Below are 19,118 nucleotides of genomic sequence, written 5' to 3' on the forward strand. Positions count from 1 at the left end.
AAACTAGATGAACAAGGCAGTTAACCCGCTTAGTTTCAATTTCACTAACTCTGAAGCATTTATTTGAGCTGTAATTTCTGAGGCTGATATCTAATGAACTTGTCTGCAGCAGAGGTATCTCTGGGTCTTTCCTGTTGCGGTCCTTATGAGAGCCAGTTTTGTCATAGCGCTTGATGGTATTTGTGTCTGCACCTAAACCAAAATTCATACTGTTTCCCGAATTGGCTGACCTTCATGTCTTAAAGTAATGATGGACTGTTTCTCTTTGCTTATGAGCTTTTCTTGACATAATATGGACTTGGTCATTTACCGAATAGCCCTATCTTCTGTACACCACCCCTACATTGTCACAACACAACTGATTGGCTCAAACTCATTAAGAAGTAAAATTCCACAAATTAACTTTTTAAGAAGGCACACCTGTAAATTAAAATGCAATCCAGGTAACTCCCTCATGATACATGTTGGTGGTTCTGCTCAATCAATCATGTATTTATAAAGCTTTTCTTACATCAGCTGATATCTCAAAGTGCTGTACAGAAACCCAGCCTAAAACCACAAACAGCAAGCAATGCAGGCGTAGAAGCACGGTGGCTAGGAAAAACTCAAGAGAAAAATATTTAGAGGGCATACTTAAATTCACACCGGATAAGACAGGTGAAATACTCCAGATACAGACTGACCCTAGCACCCCGACGCCCAAATTAACGCAGCATGAAGACGAAGCTGAGGTCTGAGGGGTTGGGTATTAGACACCCTCTAGGACTCCCACAAGACTGGTATGAAGGCCCCCCAGTACCAGTCAAACATTAATGGGAGTATACAGTATATGGACACTGTTTAGTGACCAAAATAAGTGGTTAAATACATGTCCAATTCCAAGGTGTCCTGACTTATCTCTCACATATTGGCAAAAAAATTGAGGGGGTGGGGTGCTGTCTGTTCAATGCTTTTGGCAGTTAGGCCAAATACATATATTTTTTCAAATGTGTATGTATGTTTTAAAATTCATTATCAAGTAACATGATCCTTTGTTTGACTGTAAAACAATTCCTTAAATCTTAATAGTTTACTGGACAGTAAGATCCAAGACATCTCTGCCTCATTGTAGTTGACATTAATTTAGAATTGACATTAACACTTCTAACTATTAGTCTTTGTCTCTTCTGACATTGGTCTCTCCTCCGCCCCACAGAAAGTGTTTCAGACCCGGAAGGACATGTTGATAAAGAAAACAGTTGCGCGGGTACCCCTCCCTGCCGTCTTGCCATTGGTGGAGGAGATCACCAAGAGAATGCAAGGGCATCCATACGCGTAAGTGAACACCATTGAATCTGTTATCAGATATAATCAGATCTCAATATCAGCATTCGCATGATGAATTTTAATATTTCTCTACATTGATGCTAAAGTTAAGAGTATCAATTTTGTGCTGAGAAATTTGTTTTTTGTCAGGAATGAATCTGTAATACCCATTTTGTTCACTATCTTTAGCTTTACATCAATATTACCTTTTGAGCCGTTTTAGTCAAATCAATTGGTGTAATTTCTAAATCCCCAGAACTTGTTGTTTAAGCGACCCTATCTGCACCCTTAACTCCTCTTCCCCTTTGTACTACAGGGCAGTGCTGATGGTGCGATGGCTCAAGGCTGTTCTCATGCAGCACACCTCCTACTTAGCCTCTGTGAGTTTATCTATGGGTGTCTTCATGTAGCACCTTAAAGCTTCAGGTCTAAAACATTGCTTGACCAGCAGAATGAATAGCATCAATACAATTACACTCTGCAGGTAGCCTAGTGGTTACAGCGTTGGGCCAGTAACAAAGGTTGCTGGATCAAATACCTGAGCCGACAATGTACAATCTGTCTTTCTGCCCTTGAGCAAGGCAGTTAACCCACTGTTCCCCGGTAGATCCCAGTAGCCCTCAAATCATATGGGAGTTGATTCTTGCGTTTTAAGCTTTGAATTCCTTGCTCTTGAGAAATTAGTCAAACTCAGTGTTATTGACAGAATGACTGGGCCAACATTTAATCTTCATTTAAACAAATCCAAGGAATAATGCAATCATGCATAATTTATGTGTGTTCAATCCTCTGTACCAGTTGCCAGACCTGGTGTTTCAGCTGGGAGTACTGTACCACATGATTGAGAGTAGAGTCAAGATGTTCCACAAGCTGACAAAGCTGCACGGCAAGCTCTATCTGCTCATGACACAGGTACGTCTCAGCAGTTGTGGCAAAATGGTTAATCTTTCACAAATGTATTATTTGATTGCCAGTGGCATTCCCATTACTCTACACACAGATGGGTCCCAAAACTAGGCCCACTTATTCAAGGGCTGTGATTGACCAGTTCATTCAGGTGTGTTAATGCTGGACTAACCCAAATAAGTGGAACTGGTTGGGGGTACTCGAGTAGAGGTTTGGTGATACTGTTTGAGATGGATGATTAGACAGTGAAGCCACTACTACCCTGTATCAAAAGTGACTGACCCTTTGATGGCCAGGTCATTGATAGTGCAGCAACAGTGAAGAGAGCCTTTCCCTGTTTCATGTGCCCTATGTCCCTACCAAACCCTGGTTCTCAGGAAATCTCAAGTGTTATTACATACAGCCGGGAAGAGCTACTGGATATAAAAGCGATGACAACTTACCAACATTACGACCAGGAACATGTCTTTCCCGAAGGAAATCCTTTATTTGGACCTCCACCTTGGACATGGGATCTTATCACTGTGGCCTACTGCAGGAGAGGCAGACTTACTGGTCAGACTCAGACCGCCTACTCCCGGGCATATTACTCGCCAAGGGCCAAACTCTAGATAACAAGGTGGATGAAATTAGGGTAAGAGTTGCCTTCTAGAGAGACATCAGAGATAGTAACATTGTTTCATGGAAACATGGCTCACTCTGCATATGTTAGAGCTGGTACAGCCTCGAACCCGCACTGGGTCTCGAACCCGCCCTGTGCAACTGGGTCCTGGACTTTCTGACGGGCAGCCCCCAGGTGGTGAAGGTAGGAAACATCTCCACGCCGCTGATCCTCAACACTGGGGCCCCACAAGAGTGTGTTCTCAGCCCTCACCTGTACTCACTCTTCACCCATGACTGCGTGGCCATGCACGCTTCCAACTCAAATCATCAAGTTTGTAGACACCACACTGGTAGGCTTGATTACCAACAATGACGAGACTGTCTACAGGGAGGAGGTGAGGGCCCTCGAGTGTGGTGTCATGAAAATAACCTCACTCCACGTCAACAAATGGCCCACCCGCACAGACGGCGTGGTGAAGGTGCAACAGCACCTCTTCAACCTCAGGATGCTGAAAAATGTGGCTTGTCACCAGAAACACTTGCCAACTTATACAGATGCACAATCAAGAGCATCCTGTCGGCTGTATCACCGCCTGGTACGGCAACTGCACCGCCCTCAACCGCAAGGCTCACCAGAGGGTGGTGTGGTCTGCAAAATGTATCACCGGGGGGGGGGCAAACTACCTGCCCTCCAGGACACCTTCAGCACCCGATTTCACAGGAAGGCCAAAAGAATCAAGGACAACAACCACCTGAGCCACTGCCTGTTCATCCAGAAGGCCTGGTCAGTACAGGTGCATCAAAGCTGGGATCGAGAGACTGAAACAGCTTTTAGGCCATGAGACTGTTAAACAGCCATCACTAACAGACTCAAATGTCTGGCCACTTAAATAAAGGGATCACTTTAAATACGCCACTTCAATAATGTTTACATATCCTACATTTCTCATCTCATATGTATATACTGCTCTGTATCATCTACTTGCCTATGCCGCACGGCCATCGCTCATCCATATATTTGATCAGGCTCTGATCAGGCCCTACACCCAAATAAGGGCACTGCGTTCATCCACCTCTGGCCTGCTCGCCTCCCTACCACTGAGGAAGTACAGTTCCCACTCAGGTCAGTCAAAACTGTTCGCTGCTCTGCCTCCCCAATGGTGGAACAAACTCTCTCACGACGCCAGGACAGCTGAGTCAATCACCACCTTCCGGAGACACCTGAAACCCCACCTCTTTAAGGAATACCTAGGATAGGATAAAGTAATCCTTCGAACCCCCCATCCCCCCTTAAAATATTTAGATGCACTATTGTAAAGTGGTTGTTCCACTGGATGTCATAAGGTGAATGCACCAATTTGTAAGTCGCTCTGGATAAGAGCGTCTGCTAAATGACTTAAATGTAAATATTTATATGTACATTCTTAGTCATCCCTTACATTTCTGTGTATTAGGTAGTGGTTGTGAATTTGTTAGATATTACTTTATGGTCTGAACTAGAAGTGCAATATCAGTTATGTTATACTCACAGACAATATTTTTTTACAGTTTTGGAAACTTTAGTGTTTTCTATCCGAAGCTGTCAATTATATGCATATTCTAGCATCTGGTCCTTTAGAAATAGGCCGTTTACTTTTGGAAAGTTATTAGCTTCGAGGCTAGGGGACACTATTTTAATATTGTCTGAGTATAACAGAACTGATATTGCAGGTGAAAGCCTTTTAAATCCAATCAGGAAGTGACTCATGTTTTGAAACTGTTGTGTTCCTATGCACCCCTATTGGCCATTGAAAGGGATATCAACCAGATTCCTATTTCTACGTATTCCCTAAGGTGTCTACAGCATTTTGACAAAGTTTCACGCCTTTATGTTGAAGAATGAGCGTAAACTACTACATTGCGTAAGTGGCCAACTGAGGGCTCTCGAGAGATTCTTGCGTAAAAGACAGAGGTAGTCATTTTTTCCTCTCGCTCCTACTGAAAGGCCAATTGTCCCGGTTGCTATATTATCGAATAGATATTTGAAGAACACCTTGAGGATTGATAATAAAAAACGTTTGTCAATATTATGGATATAATTTGGATTTTTTTTGCCGTTGTGACCGCTATTTCCGGTGGATTTCTCAACTTAACGTGATCAACAAAGGGCGGTATTTTGGGTATAAAAAATCATCTTTATGGAACAAAAGGAACATTTGCTGTCTAACTGGGAGTCTCGTGAGTGAAAACGGCTCATCAAAGGTAAATGATTCATTTGATTGCTTTTCTAATTTTCGTGACCAAGCTTCCTGCTGCTAGCTGGACGCTATGCTAGGCTATCGATAAACTTACACAAACGCGTGTCTTGCTTTGGCTGTAAAGCATAATTTTGAAATCTGAGAACAGGGTGATTAACAAAAGGCTAAGCTGTCTTTCACTATTTCACTTGTGATTTCATGAACATGACTATTTTCTAGTAATATTTTTTGACCGTTGCGCTATGCTAATTAGTGTAGTTGATGACAATCCTCCCAGATCCGGAATGGGTAGTTCCTATTAACACCTGCTACAGTTGACGGTGCTTGTCAGAGAAAAAAAAACATGCCTGAGGTGTAAGGAAATGCCCTTAAAGCTCAGAGACAGGATTGTGGAAGGGTACCAAAAAATACCAAGAACAGTGGTCTCATAATTTCTTTATGGAAGTTTGAAGCCACCAAGACTCGCTAGAACTGGTGGCCCGGCCAAACTGCGTGAACGGACAAGGTCAGCGAGGTGACCAAGAACCCGATGGTCACACACAACGTTCCAGAAGGACAACCATCTTTGTAGCACTCCTACATTCAGTCCTTTATGGTAGTGGCCAGACTGAAGCCACTCCTCGGTAAAAAGCACATATGACAGCCTGCTCTGAGTTCGCCAGAAGGCACCTAAAGTACTCTGACCGTGAGAAACAAGATTCTCTGGTCTGATGAAACCCAGATCGAACTCGCCTGAATGCCAAGCGTCACGTTTGAAGGAAAACTGGCACCATCCCGATGGTGAAGCGTGGTGGTTCATCTTCCAACGGGACAACGACCCTAAGCACACACTTCTGAGAAGTATCACTGTCCTGGACTTGGGCCCGATCGAACATCTGGGTAGACCTGAAAATTGCTGTGCAGCAACGCTCCCCATCCAACCTGACAGAGCTTGAGGGTCTGCAGAGAAGAATGAGAAACTCTCCCAAATACAGGTGTGCAGAGTTTGTGGTGTCATACCCAAGAAGTGCAAGGCTGTAGTCATTGCCAATGGCGTTTCAACAAAGTACTGAGTAAAGGGTCTGAGTAAATTATTTCAGTTACTACAGTTAACATTTCTGAACCTGTTTTTAGCTTTGTTATAGGGTATTGTGTGTGAATTGAGGTGGGGGGGAAGAAATGTTTTAATCAATTTTATAACATGGCAGTAATGTAACAATGTGTAAAGTCAAGGGGTCTGAATGCACCGTTTGGACATTGTTGTGTGGGACTTCCATTAAGCTACAAGCATTAGTGAGGTGGTGCACTGATGTGGGGGGATTAGGCTTGGTTCGCAGTTGGCGTTCCAATTTCTACAAAAGCTGTTCGAATGGGGTTGAGGTGATGGCAAATGGCACACCGATCTCGTTTATGTACGTATGTAGCTTTGTGCATGAGGGCATTGTCATGCTGGAACCGAAAAGGGCCTTCCCCAAACTTTTGCTACCAAGTTGGAAGCACAGAATTGTCTAGAATATCATTGTATTCTGTAGTGTTCCTGGCTTGTGTGGCTGCTCAGCCATGAAACCTATTTCATGGAGCCCTCGAAGAACCGTTCTTGTACTTATGTTGCTTCGAGGCAGTTTGTTACTAAGTAGTGATTGTTGCAACCAAGGACAGATTTTTACTCGCATCGGTACTCGTTGGCCCCGTTCTGGTGAGCTTGTATGGCCTAACGGTTTGTGGTTGAGCCGCTGTTGCTGCTAGGTGTTCCCCACTTGTGTTAACCGCTGCCTTTAATTTCTTCCCTCCACCAGGTGGCGACAAGCAGCAACGAAGTCAAAGACGTGGACCACACGGCCAAGCTTGTCTATGAAGAGGGTAATGGCCACACTTCCCGATTTCTTTTTTTCCATTTTCTCTTAACACATTCACTATGTACATTTCAGCTCCCTTAACCTGTTAATCCTACCCCCTACTTTTTCGAACATTCTGTTAAAAATCGCGCAACATTTCAGCGCCCTGCTACTCATGCCAGGAATATAGTATATGCATATGATTAGTATGTGTGGATAGAAAACACTCAGACATTTATAAAACTGGTTAAATCACGGCTGTGACTAACAGAACGTGCGTTTCATCGAAAAGCGCAGGAAAATCTGATCACTGAAAATGGAAATATATATCCATGTGCGACTTGAACCCATTGATAAAGGTGAACCACATTTAATGGGGCTGAGGTTGCAATACCTACAGCTTCCACACGTTGTCTAGAGTCTTGTCATTTGCCTAGGCTTTGTTTCTTGGTCAAACAGACGCAAGGCAACGCATTTCCTCCGGTCTCCGACCGGATATTTTGGTTGAGAATTACACAGAATTTTTTTCCAGACGGACAGCTAAAGAATATACTTCGCCTCGTGATCAATTTGATCGCTTATTAACGTTTACTAATACCTAAAGTTGCATTACAAAAGTATTTCGAAGTGTTTTGTGAAAGTTTTATCGACTTTTTTAATTTTAAAAAATGACGTTACGTTATAAGACGCTATTTTTTTCCGTTTATCACAGTCTTCATAGATCGATATCTAGGCTATATATGGACCGATTTAATAAAAAAAAAAGACCAAATAGTGATTATGGGACATCTAGGAGTGCCAACAAAGATGGTCAAAGGTAATGAATGTTTTATATTTTATTTGTGCGGTTTGTGTAGCGACGACTATGCTAATTATTTTGTTTATGTCCCCTGTGGGTCTTTTGTGGTGTTACATGCTATCAGATAATCGCTTCTCATGCTTTCGCCGAAAAGCATTTTAAAAATCTGACTTGTTGCCTGGATTCACGAGTGTAGCTTTAATTCAATACCCTGCATGTGTATTTTAATGAACGTTTGAGTTTTAACTAGTACTATTAGCATTTAGCGTAGCGCATTTGCATTTCCAGATGTCTAGATGGGACGCCTGCGTGCCATGTAGGACCAAGAGGTTAAAACCTCTTTAAGCTTACTCCTTACTTTTTTGAACATTCTGTTAAAAATCGCGCAACATTTCAGCGTCCTGCTACTCATGCCAGGAATATAGTATATGCATATGATTATGTGTGGATAGAAAACACTCTGACGTTTCCAAAACGGCTGTGACTATAACACAACGGGTGTGTTTCATTGAAAAGCGCAAGGAAAACTGATCACCAAAAACTGGAAAAAATATCAATGCGCCACTTGCATGTATTGTCTATGGGACAGCAAATTAGATGGGGCTGAGATTGCAAGTCCTACAGCATCCACACGATGTCACCAGTCTTGTCAATTGCCTGGAAGTTGTTTCTTGGTCAAACGAGTAAGATCCCATTCCTTCCGGTCTCCGACAGGATGTCTTGGAAGAGGGATTTTCGACCATGATTTGAAGACGTGGAGCTATTGAATACACACCGCCCCGTGATCAATTTGATAGATTATTAACGTTTACTAATACCTAAAGTTGGATTACAAAAGTATTTCGAAGTGTTTTGTGAAAGTTTATCGTCAACTTTTTTAATTTAAAAAAAAATGGCGTTGCGTTTTAAAACGCTGTTCTCTTCCGGATCACACACTTTTCATAGATCGATATTTTGGTTATATATGGACCGATTTAAATCGATTAAAAAAGACCCAATAGTGATGTTTATGGGACATCTAGGGAGTGCCAACAAAGAAGCTCGTCAAAGGTAATGAATGTTTTATATTTTATTTGTGCGTTTTGTGTAGCGCCCGCTATGCTAATTATTTTGTTTACGTCCCCTTCAGGTATTTCGGGGTGTTGCATGCTATCAGATAATAGCTTCTCATGCTTTTGCCGAAAAGCATTTTAAAAATCTGACTTGTTGGCTGGATTCACAACGAGTGTAGCTTTAATTCAGTACCCTGCATGTGTGTTTTAATGAATGTTTGAGTTTTAACGAGTGCTATTAGCATTTAGCGTAGAGCATTTGCATTTCCAGATGGCTAGATGGGGCGCCTGCGTGTCGGGTGGGCTTGAGGTTAAGTGGTGTTCCCTTTATATCCTTCATTGACACGGATTTGAAATCGCAGGAGAGCAATTTTAATGTTAGTGCAAATTAAGAAATTAATGCACCATTTATCTGTAGGAGCTCTAGTCCAATTAGATTTGTCTCACAACTAATATACCCTAACTTATATTAAATCCAGAATCTCGTCCCTTTTATTTTTTTATTGCTGGGCAACGGCACACATTTCAACAAACGCCCGGTCTAAATGCGTTTGCATGGTTAATATTAATTACCATGACTTCAAGGTTTGTTTGATTTGTTACATTAAATAATTTCGTAATGACAAACAATTTATGGCAATCTGTTTATATTGCTAGTAAAACTGCTAGCCCATTGGCTGCGAACAGCTGAGAACTACTAGCTAACTGGCAAACAGTAAACTTCGGGAGAACCGACTCCAAGAAATTGGCAGATGGCCTTCTCGTGGCAGAAGTAAGAACTAGAAAATTCAGAGGAGAATATATCTATATATTTTTATAGATGCTTACTAAGATCAAAGAAACAAGGTAAGGATTTGTAAACGATAACAGTGCATTGTATAAAAATGCTACAATTTAAGCAAACTCCATATGCATTAACCTCTCTGGGATAGGGGGACGCAAATATCCCACTTGGCCAATTGCCAGGGAAAATGCAGAGCGCCAGATTCAAATAAAATACTAGAAAATTCAAACTTTCATTAAATCACACATGCAAGTTAGCAAATTAAAGCTACACTCGTTGTGAATCGAGCCAACATGTAAGATTTCAAAAAGGCGTTTCGGCGAAAGCACAAGAAGCTATCTAATGATAGCACAGCAGTAAACCGAAGCATATTTCAACCCCGCAGGCGCTACACGACGCAGAAATAAAATAAAACATGCCTTACCTTTGCCGAGCATCTTTTGTTGGCACTCCAATATGTCCCATAAACATCACAATTGGTCCTTTTTTGTTTGATTAATTCCGTCCATATATATCCGAAATGTCCATTTATTTGGCGTGTTTGATCCAGAAAAACAACGCATCCAACTTGAGCAAAGTCGCTACAAAACATCTATCTGTAAACTTTGCCAAAATATTTCAAACTATTTTTGTAATACAACTTTAGGTATTTTTAAACGTTAATAATCGATCAAATTGAAGACTGGTCTATCTGTTTTCAATAGAGGACGAGAGGAAACTAACGCTACTTTTCAAGTCTTGGCCAACTCAACAGCGTTACCCTTTTCCAGGATGGCCGTACTTCATTGCACAAAGGAATAACCTCAACCAAATTCCAAAGACTGGTGACATCCAGTGGAAGCGGTAGGAACTGCAAACAAGGGCCTAAGAAATATCGTTTCCCCGTGAGAACCCATTGAACGGACAGCGACCTCAAAAATAAATAATTCTGAATGCTTAGTCCTCGGGTTTTGCCTGCTACAAGTTCTGTTATACTCAGACAAGATTCAAACAGTTTTAGAAACTTCAGAATGTTTTCTAGCCAAATCTACTAATAATATGCATATCTTCTATTCTTGGCATGAGTAGCAGGAAGTTGAAATTGGGCACGCTATTTATCCAAAAGCGAAAATTCTGCCCCCTGTCCCAAAGAGTTTAGAAAGGAAAAGATGCTGGCTCAAATAGAAGCCTGTCTCTAACCACCTGTTTCCAGTGTTTTAAGCAAATAAACACTGTGGCTATTAATGGAAGGTTTACGGTAATGGATTGACGCCAATGGTAGACATTGTATTTGATATGCGCAAAGGATCTCATCTGAATAAGCTGTCTCTTTTACAGTACAATGATGTGTTGTTATTCCTAGCTCATTATCTATTCAAATTGCTGGTTAGGATTTGCATTCCAGGACATTTGTATATCCTTAGTCAGACTTGCTAATACCCTGCAGGGCACGCCAAACTACGATTACTCCTGATACCGGGTGACCGACGCCACAGCAGTGGCGTTCAATTCAAAGCCCCCCACAATTATTTTCAGTAAACAACACTTGACCCGGTCTCTAATTATAGAGCTGTATAAAATGGTTTATTGAACCGCATGAGATGTATATTCATGACTTAAATCAAGGTAAGTCGACTAACTCAGGTACTCAGTAATAATCCGTCTTCTTGGTAAGGGAAGACCCCCATGAAATGGAGATAAATTAATGGCAACTTATTTCCTTTGGGAGAACCAATCGCAAATACCACTCAAATGGGCGGCAGTTCATCAAAACCATACTGCAACCAGAACATTGCAAACGCCAAGTGTAATAAACCCAAAATCTCATAGGGGGTGAGCACGCTTCTATAGATTATATTATGGGAAATGGTCTCAAAGTCAAGTCCCTAGGGTGAAATTGTCTATATGTTGTAACCGTATGGACATTTGTCTTATTTTATTGATTTTGTCCATAAGGCTCACGTTTTGTCCAATTGCCATATATGATCATGGGAAGTCTGCTTCCAAACCAAAAAGTCAGTGAACATTTCCAACTGGCGCATATACTGACCAAATCATATATCACTATGTTAAGCCCTCAATCTACCTAGGTCTATTTCATGTTTGATCATAAGAAGTAAGAATTTCTCAATGTTGAAACAGCATGTCCAATTTATATTTAATATTTATATTTGGTTGTCCTTATGGACACGGTCAACTTGCAGAAGGGCATGTTCACAACTGACAATATAGCATATGTGTACTGGACACTGTCCAATCACTGTGATTCCAGCCTGTCCATTTGGTGATGGAAAATCCCTCATTAAAATACATTTACATTTACATTTAAGTCATTTAGCAGACGCTCTTATCCAGAGCGACTTACAAATTGGTGCATTCACCTTATGACATCCAGTGGAACAACCACTTTACAATAGTGCATCTAAATATTTTAAGGGGGGGGGTGAGAAGGATTACTTTATCCTATCCTAGGTATTCCTTAAAGAGGTGGGGTTTCAGGTGTCTCCGGAAGGTGGTGATTGACTCCGCTGTCCTGGCGTCGTGAGGGAGTTTGTTCCACCATTGGGGAGCCAGAGCAGCGAACAGTTGACTGAGCTGAGCGGGAACTGTACTTCCTCAGTGGTAGGGAGGCGAGCAGGCCAGAGGTGGATGAACGCAGTGCCCTTATTTGGGTGTAGGGCCTGATCAGAGCCTGGAGGTACTGAGGTGCCGTTCCCCTCACAGCTCCGTAGGCAAGCACCATGGTCTTGTAGCGGATGCGAGCTTCAACTGGAAGCCAGTGGAGAGAGCGGAGGAGCGGGGTGACGTGAGAGAACTTGGGAAGGTTGAACACTAGACGGGCTGCGGCGTTCTGGATGAGTTGTAGGGGTTTAATGGCACAGGCAGGGAGCCCAGCCAACAGCGAGTTGCAGTAATCCAGACGGGAGATGACAAGTGCCTGGATTAGGACCTGCGCCGCTTCCTGTGTGAGGCAGGGTCGTACTCTGCGGATGTTGTAGAGCATGAACCTACAGGAACGGGCCACCGCCTTGATGTTAGTTGAGAACGACAGTTTGTTGTCCAGGATCACGCCAAGGTTCTTAGCGCTCTGGGAGGAGGACACAATGGAGTTGTCAACCGTGATGGCGAGATCATGGAACGGGCAGTCCTTCCCCGGGAGGAAGAGCAGCTCCGTCTTGCCGAAGTTCAGCTTGAGGTGGTGATCCGTCATCCACACTGATATGTCTGCCAGACATGCAGAGATGCGATTCGCCACCTGGTCATCAGAAGGGGGAAAGGAGAAGATTAATTGTGTGTCGTCTGCATAGCAATGATAGGAGAGACCATGTGAGGTTATGACAGAGCCAAGTGACTTGGTGTATAGCGAGAATAGGAGAGGGCCTAGAACAGAGCCCTGGGGGACACCAGTGGTGAGAGCGCGTGGTGAGGAGACAGATTCTCGCCACGCCACCTGGTAGGAGCGACCTGTCAGGTAGGACGCAATCCAAGCGTGGGCCGCGCCGGAGATGCCCAACTCGGAGAGGGTGGAGAGGAGGATCTGATGGTTCACAGTATCGAAGGCAGCCGATAGGTCTAGAAGGATGAGAGCAGAGGAGAGAGAGTTAGCTTTAGCGGTGCGGAGCGCCTCCGTGATACAGAGAAGAGCAGTCTCAGTTGAATGACTAGTCTTGAAACCTGACTGATTTGGATCAAGAAGGTCATTCTGAGAGAGATAGCGGGAGAGCTGACCAAGGACGGCACGTTCAAGAGTTTTGGAGAGAAAAGAAAGAAGGGATACTGGTCTGTAGTTGTTGACATCGGAGGGATCGAGTGTAGGTTTTTTCAGAAGGGGTGCAACTCTCGCTCTCTTGAAGACGGAAGGGACGTAGCCAGCGGTCAGGGATAAGTTGATGAGCGAGGTGAGGTAAGGGAGAAGGTCTCCGGAAATGGTCTGGAGAAGAGAGGGGATAGGGTCGAGCGGGCAGGTTGTTGGGCGGCCGGCCGTCACAAGACGCGAGATTTCATCTGGAGAGAGAGGGGAGAAAGAGGTCAGAGCACAGGGTAGGGCAGTGTGAGCAGAACCAGCGGTGTTGTTTGACTTAGCAAACGAGGATCGGATGTCGTCGATCTTCTTTTCAAAATGGTTGACGAAGTCATCTGCAGAGAGGGAGGAGGGGGGGGAGGAGGATTCAGGAGGGAGGAGAATGTGGCAAAGAGCTTCCTAGGGTTAGAGGCAGATGCTTGGAATTTAGAGTGGTAGAAAGTGGCTTTAGCAGCAGAGACAGAGGAGGAAAATGTAGAGAGGAGGGAGTGAAAGGATGCCAGGTCCGCAGGGAGGCGAGTTTTCCTCCATTTCCGCTCGGCCTTCCGGAGCCCTGTTCTGTGAGCTCGCATTGAGTCGTCAAGCCACGGAGCGGGAGGGGAGGACCGAGCCGGCCTGGAAGATAGGGGACATAGAGAGTCAAAGGATGCAGAAAGGGAGGAGAGGAGGGTTGAGGAGGCAGAATCAGGAGATAGGTTGGAGAAGGTTTGAGCAGAGGGAAGAGATGATAGGATGGAAGAGGAGAGAGTAGCGGGGGAGAGAGAGCGAAGGTTGGGACGGCGCGATACCATCCGAGTAGGGGCAGTGTGGGAAGTGTTGGATGAGAGCGAGAGGGAAAAGGATACAAGGTAGTGGTCGGAGACTTGGAGGGGAGTTGCAATGAGGTTAGTGGAAGAACAGCATCTAGTAAAGATGAGGTCGAGCGTATTGCCTGCCTTGTGAGTAGGGGGAAGGTGAGAGGGTGAGGTCAAAAGAGGAGAGGAGTGGAAAGAAGGAGGCAGAGAGGAATGAGTCAAAGGTAGACGTGGGGAGGTTAAAGTCGCCCAGAACTGTGAGAGGTGAGCCGTCCTCAGGAAAGGAGCTTATCAAGGCATCAAGCTCATTGATGAACTCTCCGAGGGGACCTGGAGGGCGATAAATGATAAGGATGTTAAGCTTGAAAGGGCTGGTAACTGTGACAGCATGAAATTCAAAGGAGGCGATAGACAGATGGGTAAGGGAGAAAGAGAGAATGACCACATGGGAGAGATAAGGATCCCTATGCCACCACCCCGCTGACCAGAAGCTCTCGGGGTGTGCGAGAACACGTGGGCGGACGAAGAGAGAGCAGTAGGAGTAGCAGTGTTATCTGTGGTGATCCATGTTTCTGTCAGTGCCAAGAAGTCGAGGGACTGGAGGGAGGCATAGGCTGAGATGAACTCTGCCTTGTTGGCTGCAGATCGGCAGTTCCAGAGGCTACCGGAGACCTGGAACTCCACGTGGGTCGTGCGCGCTGGGACCACCAGATTAGGGTGGCAGCGGCCACGCGGTGTGGAGCGTTTGTATGGTCTGTGCAGAGAGGAGAGAACAGGGATAGACAGACACATAGTTGACAGGCTACAGAAGAGGCTACGCTAATGCAAGGAGATTGGAATGACAAGTGGACTACACGTCTCGAATGTTCAGAAAGTTAAGCTTACGTAGCAAGAATCTTATTGACTAAAATTATTAAAAAATGATACAGTACTGCTGAAGTAGGCTAGCTGGCAGTGGCTGCGTTGTTGACTTTGTAGTTGGAAATGTGCAATGTCTTCCAATGGGTTTTTACCAACACAAATTGAACATGCTCTAATATACTGTAGAAATGACAAATTTACTAGCTTGTTGAACTCTGGATGGCGGGGCAGTTAGTGGGTCCTCCATCGCTCGTTGGTGTTTTCAGCCTGTCCATTTGGCAACGGTAAATCCCCCATTTGAAATACATAGGAAATGGACACTGTACATTTTATATTGAAAATGGGCAATGTCAATATATTATACAGCCAGCGTCTACTTTTATCAGGATATTTTCTACCGGCCCGCTGTGATGTTTTTATTTGTTGGCTTTATGTAGGCTATTTTTTACATGGCTGGCCGTGTCAATAGAATGAACTTTATTTGTTTTCTTTTGGATAGAGTTGTGATGTAACCTCATGACAATGATTTTGAGAATAGTTTACTATAAATTAAATAACTTTCAAAATGTGCATATGAGAACCATAACTGCCATGCAGATTGGTAAATTGACATTCCACATGAAAGGTAGCAGACTCCCCGTGTAGCTGCATCTTCAGGAGAGGCATGATAGAATCTGCTAAAACCAGCAGGACCAGGAGGTGATTTACTCAGGTCAAGTTTACTTTATATGTATTTATTTTTGTACATATTCTGTTCTTCTAGACCTCTGGTGCCCTCTTGAGGCATTTTATTCACCAAACCATAAGCTTAAAGCATCAGACAAGCTTGACGCATGGAGTTGATTTTATTAAAATACATAGGTGTGTGTGTATATATGGAAAAATATACCATTTCAAAAATGTATTGGTCAAAAGAACAGACTACGTTCGATCGACCAATATTTTTAGTCGTGACAGCCCTAACGCAGATGCTGTATGGACGTTCCTGTCCTTTTTTTAACTTGTCACTTTATTTCTTTGAGGTCACATGTACCTCCAATTTATCAAATTCTAAATCTGATCATGCAGAATTACTTTGAAGACGCCCTAAAGGATTACACCCTCACGGTGGCCCTTTGTTTAAGTCTCCAGAGGGTTCGGTGTTCATTTGTGGGTTCGGACTCCATTTGTGGTTATGTAGGAGTCAAAATAATAAATCCGTTCTGTATTCAAACACAATGCTCTGTTTAGCTATCAAACAAACCCTGAAATTCGCCACCACACACACCGTCCTCCCTCTGCATTTCTCTTTACCATTAACAGTGATAACTGTGTAAATACTGCTACTCTACACAATATAGCTGACTTACTGTATGCATTTGCTTTCGCTACGAATTCCATCAAGCAATCAGTCTAGACCCCCGTGTGTCATAGCTGCGTTTTCTTTTTTTAAGAATTCAAATGCAAATAAGGATGTTTCCCCAACAGCATTCGAGAAGGGATGTGTGCACTTCAACACAGGGCTTTGTTCAACAGTTTATTCTCCTCGCGTAACTCTTATTTTCCCTCTTTCAGTATGTGTTCTCGGTCTCTCTCTGGTCTTTCTCTGTTCTGACTAATCAATATACACAAATTGAAATGCAACATGTAAAGTGTTGGTCCCATGTATTATGAGCAACAAAAAAAAAACAGCACTTTTCCATACTGTTTATTTCATTTTGTGCACAAATTTATTTACATCCTGTTAGTGAGCATTTCTCCTTTGCCAAGATAATCGTTCCAACTGACAGGTGTTACAAATCAAGAAGCTGATTAAACAGCATGAACATTACACAGGTGCACCTTGTGTGGTATTTTTCACCACACAATACCACAGATGTCTCAAGTTGAGGGCATGTGCAATTGTCATGCTGACTGCAAGAATGTCCAAAAGAGCGGTTGCCAGAATTGATTGTTCATTTCGCTACCCAAATGTTTAGATTTGTCAGTACCTCCAACTGGACTCACCACAGCATGATCATCTAAGATTGGGGGGGTACTTCTGTCTGTAATAAGGCCATTTTTGTTGGTGATAATCTCATTCTGATTGGTTAGGCCTGGCTGTCAAGTGGGTGGGCTTATGGCTGCACCCCTGTCCAGTCAGGAGATCCATAGATTAGGCTCTTTTTTTTATTTTTATGACTGCTTTTCTTTTGAAGTTACAGAACTCAGTAATGTCTTTGAAATTGATATTTTTGTTCAATATAAAAATCTGTGTAGTGGTTCTGTAAAGTGTCTGGACTGTGGCTTTGACTGACCAGTTTTGTCTTCTCCATTTTAGAGTCCTCTGATGACAATGCTTCAGGTGACGAAGGTCTTCCAGATGAGGATTCTGATGTAGGTGGTTAAGATGACACAAAGGAGCTGTGGGTGGGATGGAGTACAGATGGATTTGTTAACTGCTTTATCAAGTAAATAGGAAGGGGTTTCCCAATCTCAAATGGGTGCATGTTAATCATAGACACCAACTCCAACTTGTGGCACCAGTCATGGAGATTTATTCTGATAGGTACAGCACAAAATTGCACGTCCAACTCTGCACTCACGCAAATATAGGAAGGCCCCCCCCCCAGACACAGTAAGTTGCTAGCTAGTATTAGTGGGACTTCTCTACTACAATGCACAACAAATATTCACAAACGCTGCTCTTATGTGTGATGTTCAAATAACATTTACAAACTAATTGATATAAATTGTATATTTAAATCATCACTTGGGAGTATAAAAATCATTTTTGACGTAGAGTGCTTTGCAACCAACAACCTTACCGCTGGTTCGGTGCTTGTTCACTGGGATGATTCTAATTGAAACATCCTCCCTCGTAAGCAAGCTACGCAAACCAGCCAATAAAATGCCATGTTGAGTAGGTGAAGGCAAGACAAACTAAAACCAAAAACCCATTGGCTCAACAAAGTGACAAGGGGAATCATCAATATAACCCTTACACTAACACTCGATTCAACTCTTCACCAAGCCTTTGATTAAGTTGGAAACCGTTGGTAAAAAACAATATAACGTGCACCCCTATGGGTCCATAGGACTAGTGCTGTGTTTGGGTGGAAAGGAATACAATACAGATTATACAATAAGGTGTCGGAAAGTGCACTTTTGCTCTTGAACTAACACATTTTCACTGACATTGCATTTATTGGAAGGTTGACGTATGATGAAGAGTGAAGCGTCTCACTGTATTTTGCGTTTCTGTTCTGTGCAGAACTGGGAGGAGGATGAGACTATGGAAGACGAGGCGGAGGAAGGCATGAGGATGGAATCAAAAGTGACTGGCGATTCCGACATAGAACCGGGGAACGAGAGCGAGGAGGAGTGACAAGCGAAGGAAACCAATTTAACAAAATAAACTACAAATGGACCTGAAAGATTTATATGTACTTTCATTTGTTTTTATCCTTTTGATTTTCTTATCAGAACAGATTGTTTTTATAGAAAAAAATGGGCAGGCAGTGGTTGGTATTTGGCGGTGAGTGAGGCCACCATCGTGCCACAACCAGGGACCTCCACTATGGAGGTGGTGTTAAATACCCACCCCACTACCAACCTGAAAGCCCCATATTTTGAAGCTGGACGAGGCTCAAGCGCCATGCTTCTCCCCCAATCGCCGCCTTTTTTCCACTTGATCGGTGGTTCTGGGTGTAAACCATGTATGTGACCATCGTCCACACTGCTTGTTCCAGGGAAAAGGTGGGCTTGTCGCCAGACATGGGCTGCATATTTCCTGCATAGGACTGGTCAAAAGTAGCTTGCTATGCGCCCTTGTTCTAAGTATTTAACTATATAGGGTGCCATTTGGGATGTAACCATGACTAATGGGTCATGTCCCCACTCAATGTAAATCTGTATGAACAGTAGTGTTTGAGTCCCCCTCTTTCCTGAGCTACTCACCCCTCCCCCAGGTTTCTTGGTATTAAATATTCTTCTGTAAAGTCTCCAACTGAACCTTTGTATTTTCTGAATCTGTTATTAATACCTTTTGTGCAATGCTTTTTTGGGGGGGTGGGGCTTGGCAGTCAGTGTCCACTGCCTTTTAATCATAGCTGGATTGGGGACTGGAGAAAAGAGATGTGAACTTGGCTCGATTTAGGTGTATAAATGGCTGGTTAAATTGTGGCTGTCTAAATGCAGGGAACGTGATCAAAGGGCACTATA

The 19,118-nt window shown here is 43.4% G+C and overlaps 1 protein-coding gene across 1 annotated transcript in view; it reads left to right on the forward strand.

Annotated features, from left to right (window-relative positions):
* wdr43 (WD repeat domain 43) overlaps window positions 1-18,898 on the forward strand; it is a 34,896-nt gene extending 15,998 nt beyond the window's left edge. Inside the window, exons 12-17 of the mRNA XM_046349933.1 lie at window positions 1,196-1,314; window positions 1,622-1,685; window positions 2,104-2,217; window positions 6,827-6,890; window positions 17,236-17,291; window positions 18,169-18,898. Coding sequence (XP_046205889.1) covers window positions 1,196-1,314; window positions 1,622-1,685; window positions 2,104-2,217; window positions 6,827-6,890; window positions 17,236-17,291; window positions 18,169-18,282 — 531 coding nt within the window. The 3' untranslated portion in view covers window positions 18,283-18,898. The remainder of the gene's footprint in view (window positions 1-1,195; window positions 1,315-1,621; window positions 1,686-2,103; window positions 2,218-6,826; window positions 6,891-17,235; window positions 17,292-18,168) is intronic.
* Window positions 18,899-19,118: the final 220 nt, after the last annotated feature.

Source organism: Oncorhynchus gorbuscha, linkage group LG05 (assembly GCF_021184085.1).
Source record: "Oncorhynchus gorbuscha isolate QuinsamMale2020 ecotype Even-year linkage group LG05, OgorEven_v1.0, whole genome shotgun sequence".
Lineage (NCBI taxonomy): Eukaryota > Metazoa > Chordata > Actinopteri > Salmoniformes > Salmonidae > Oncorhynchus > Oncorhynchus gorbuscha.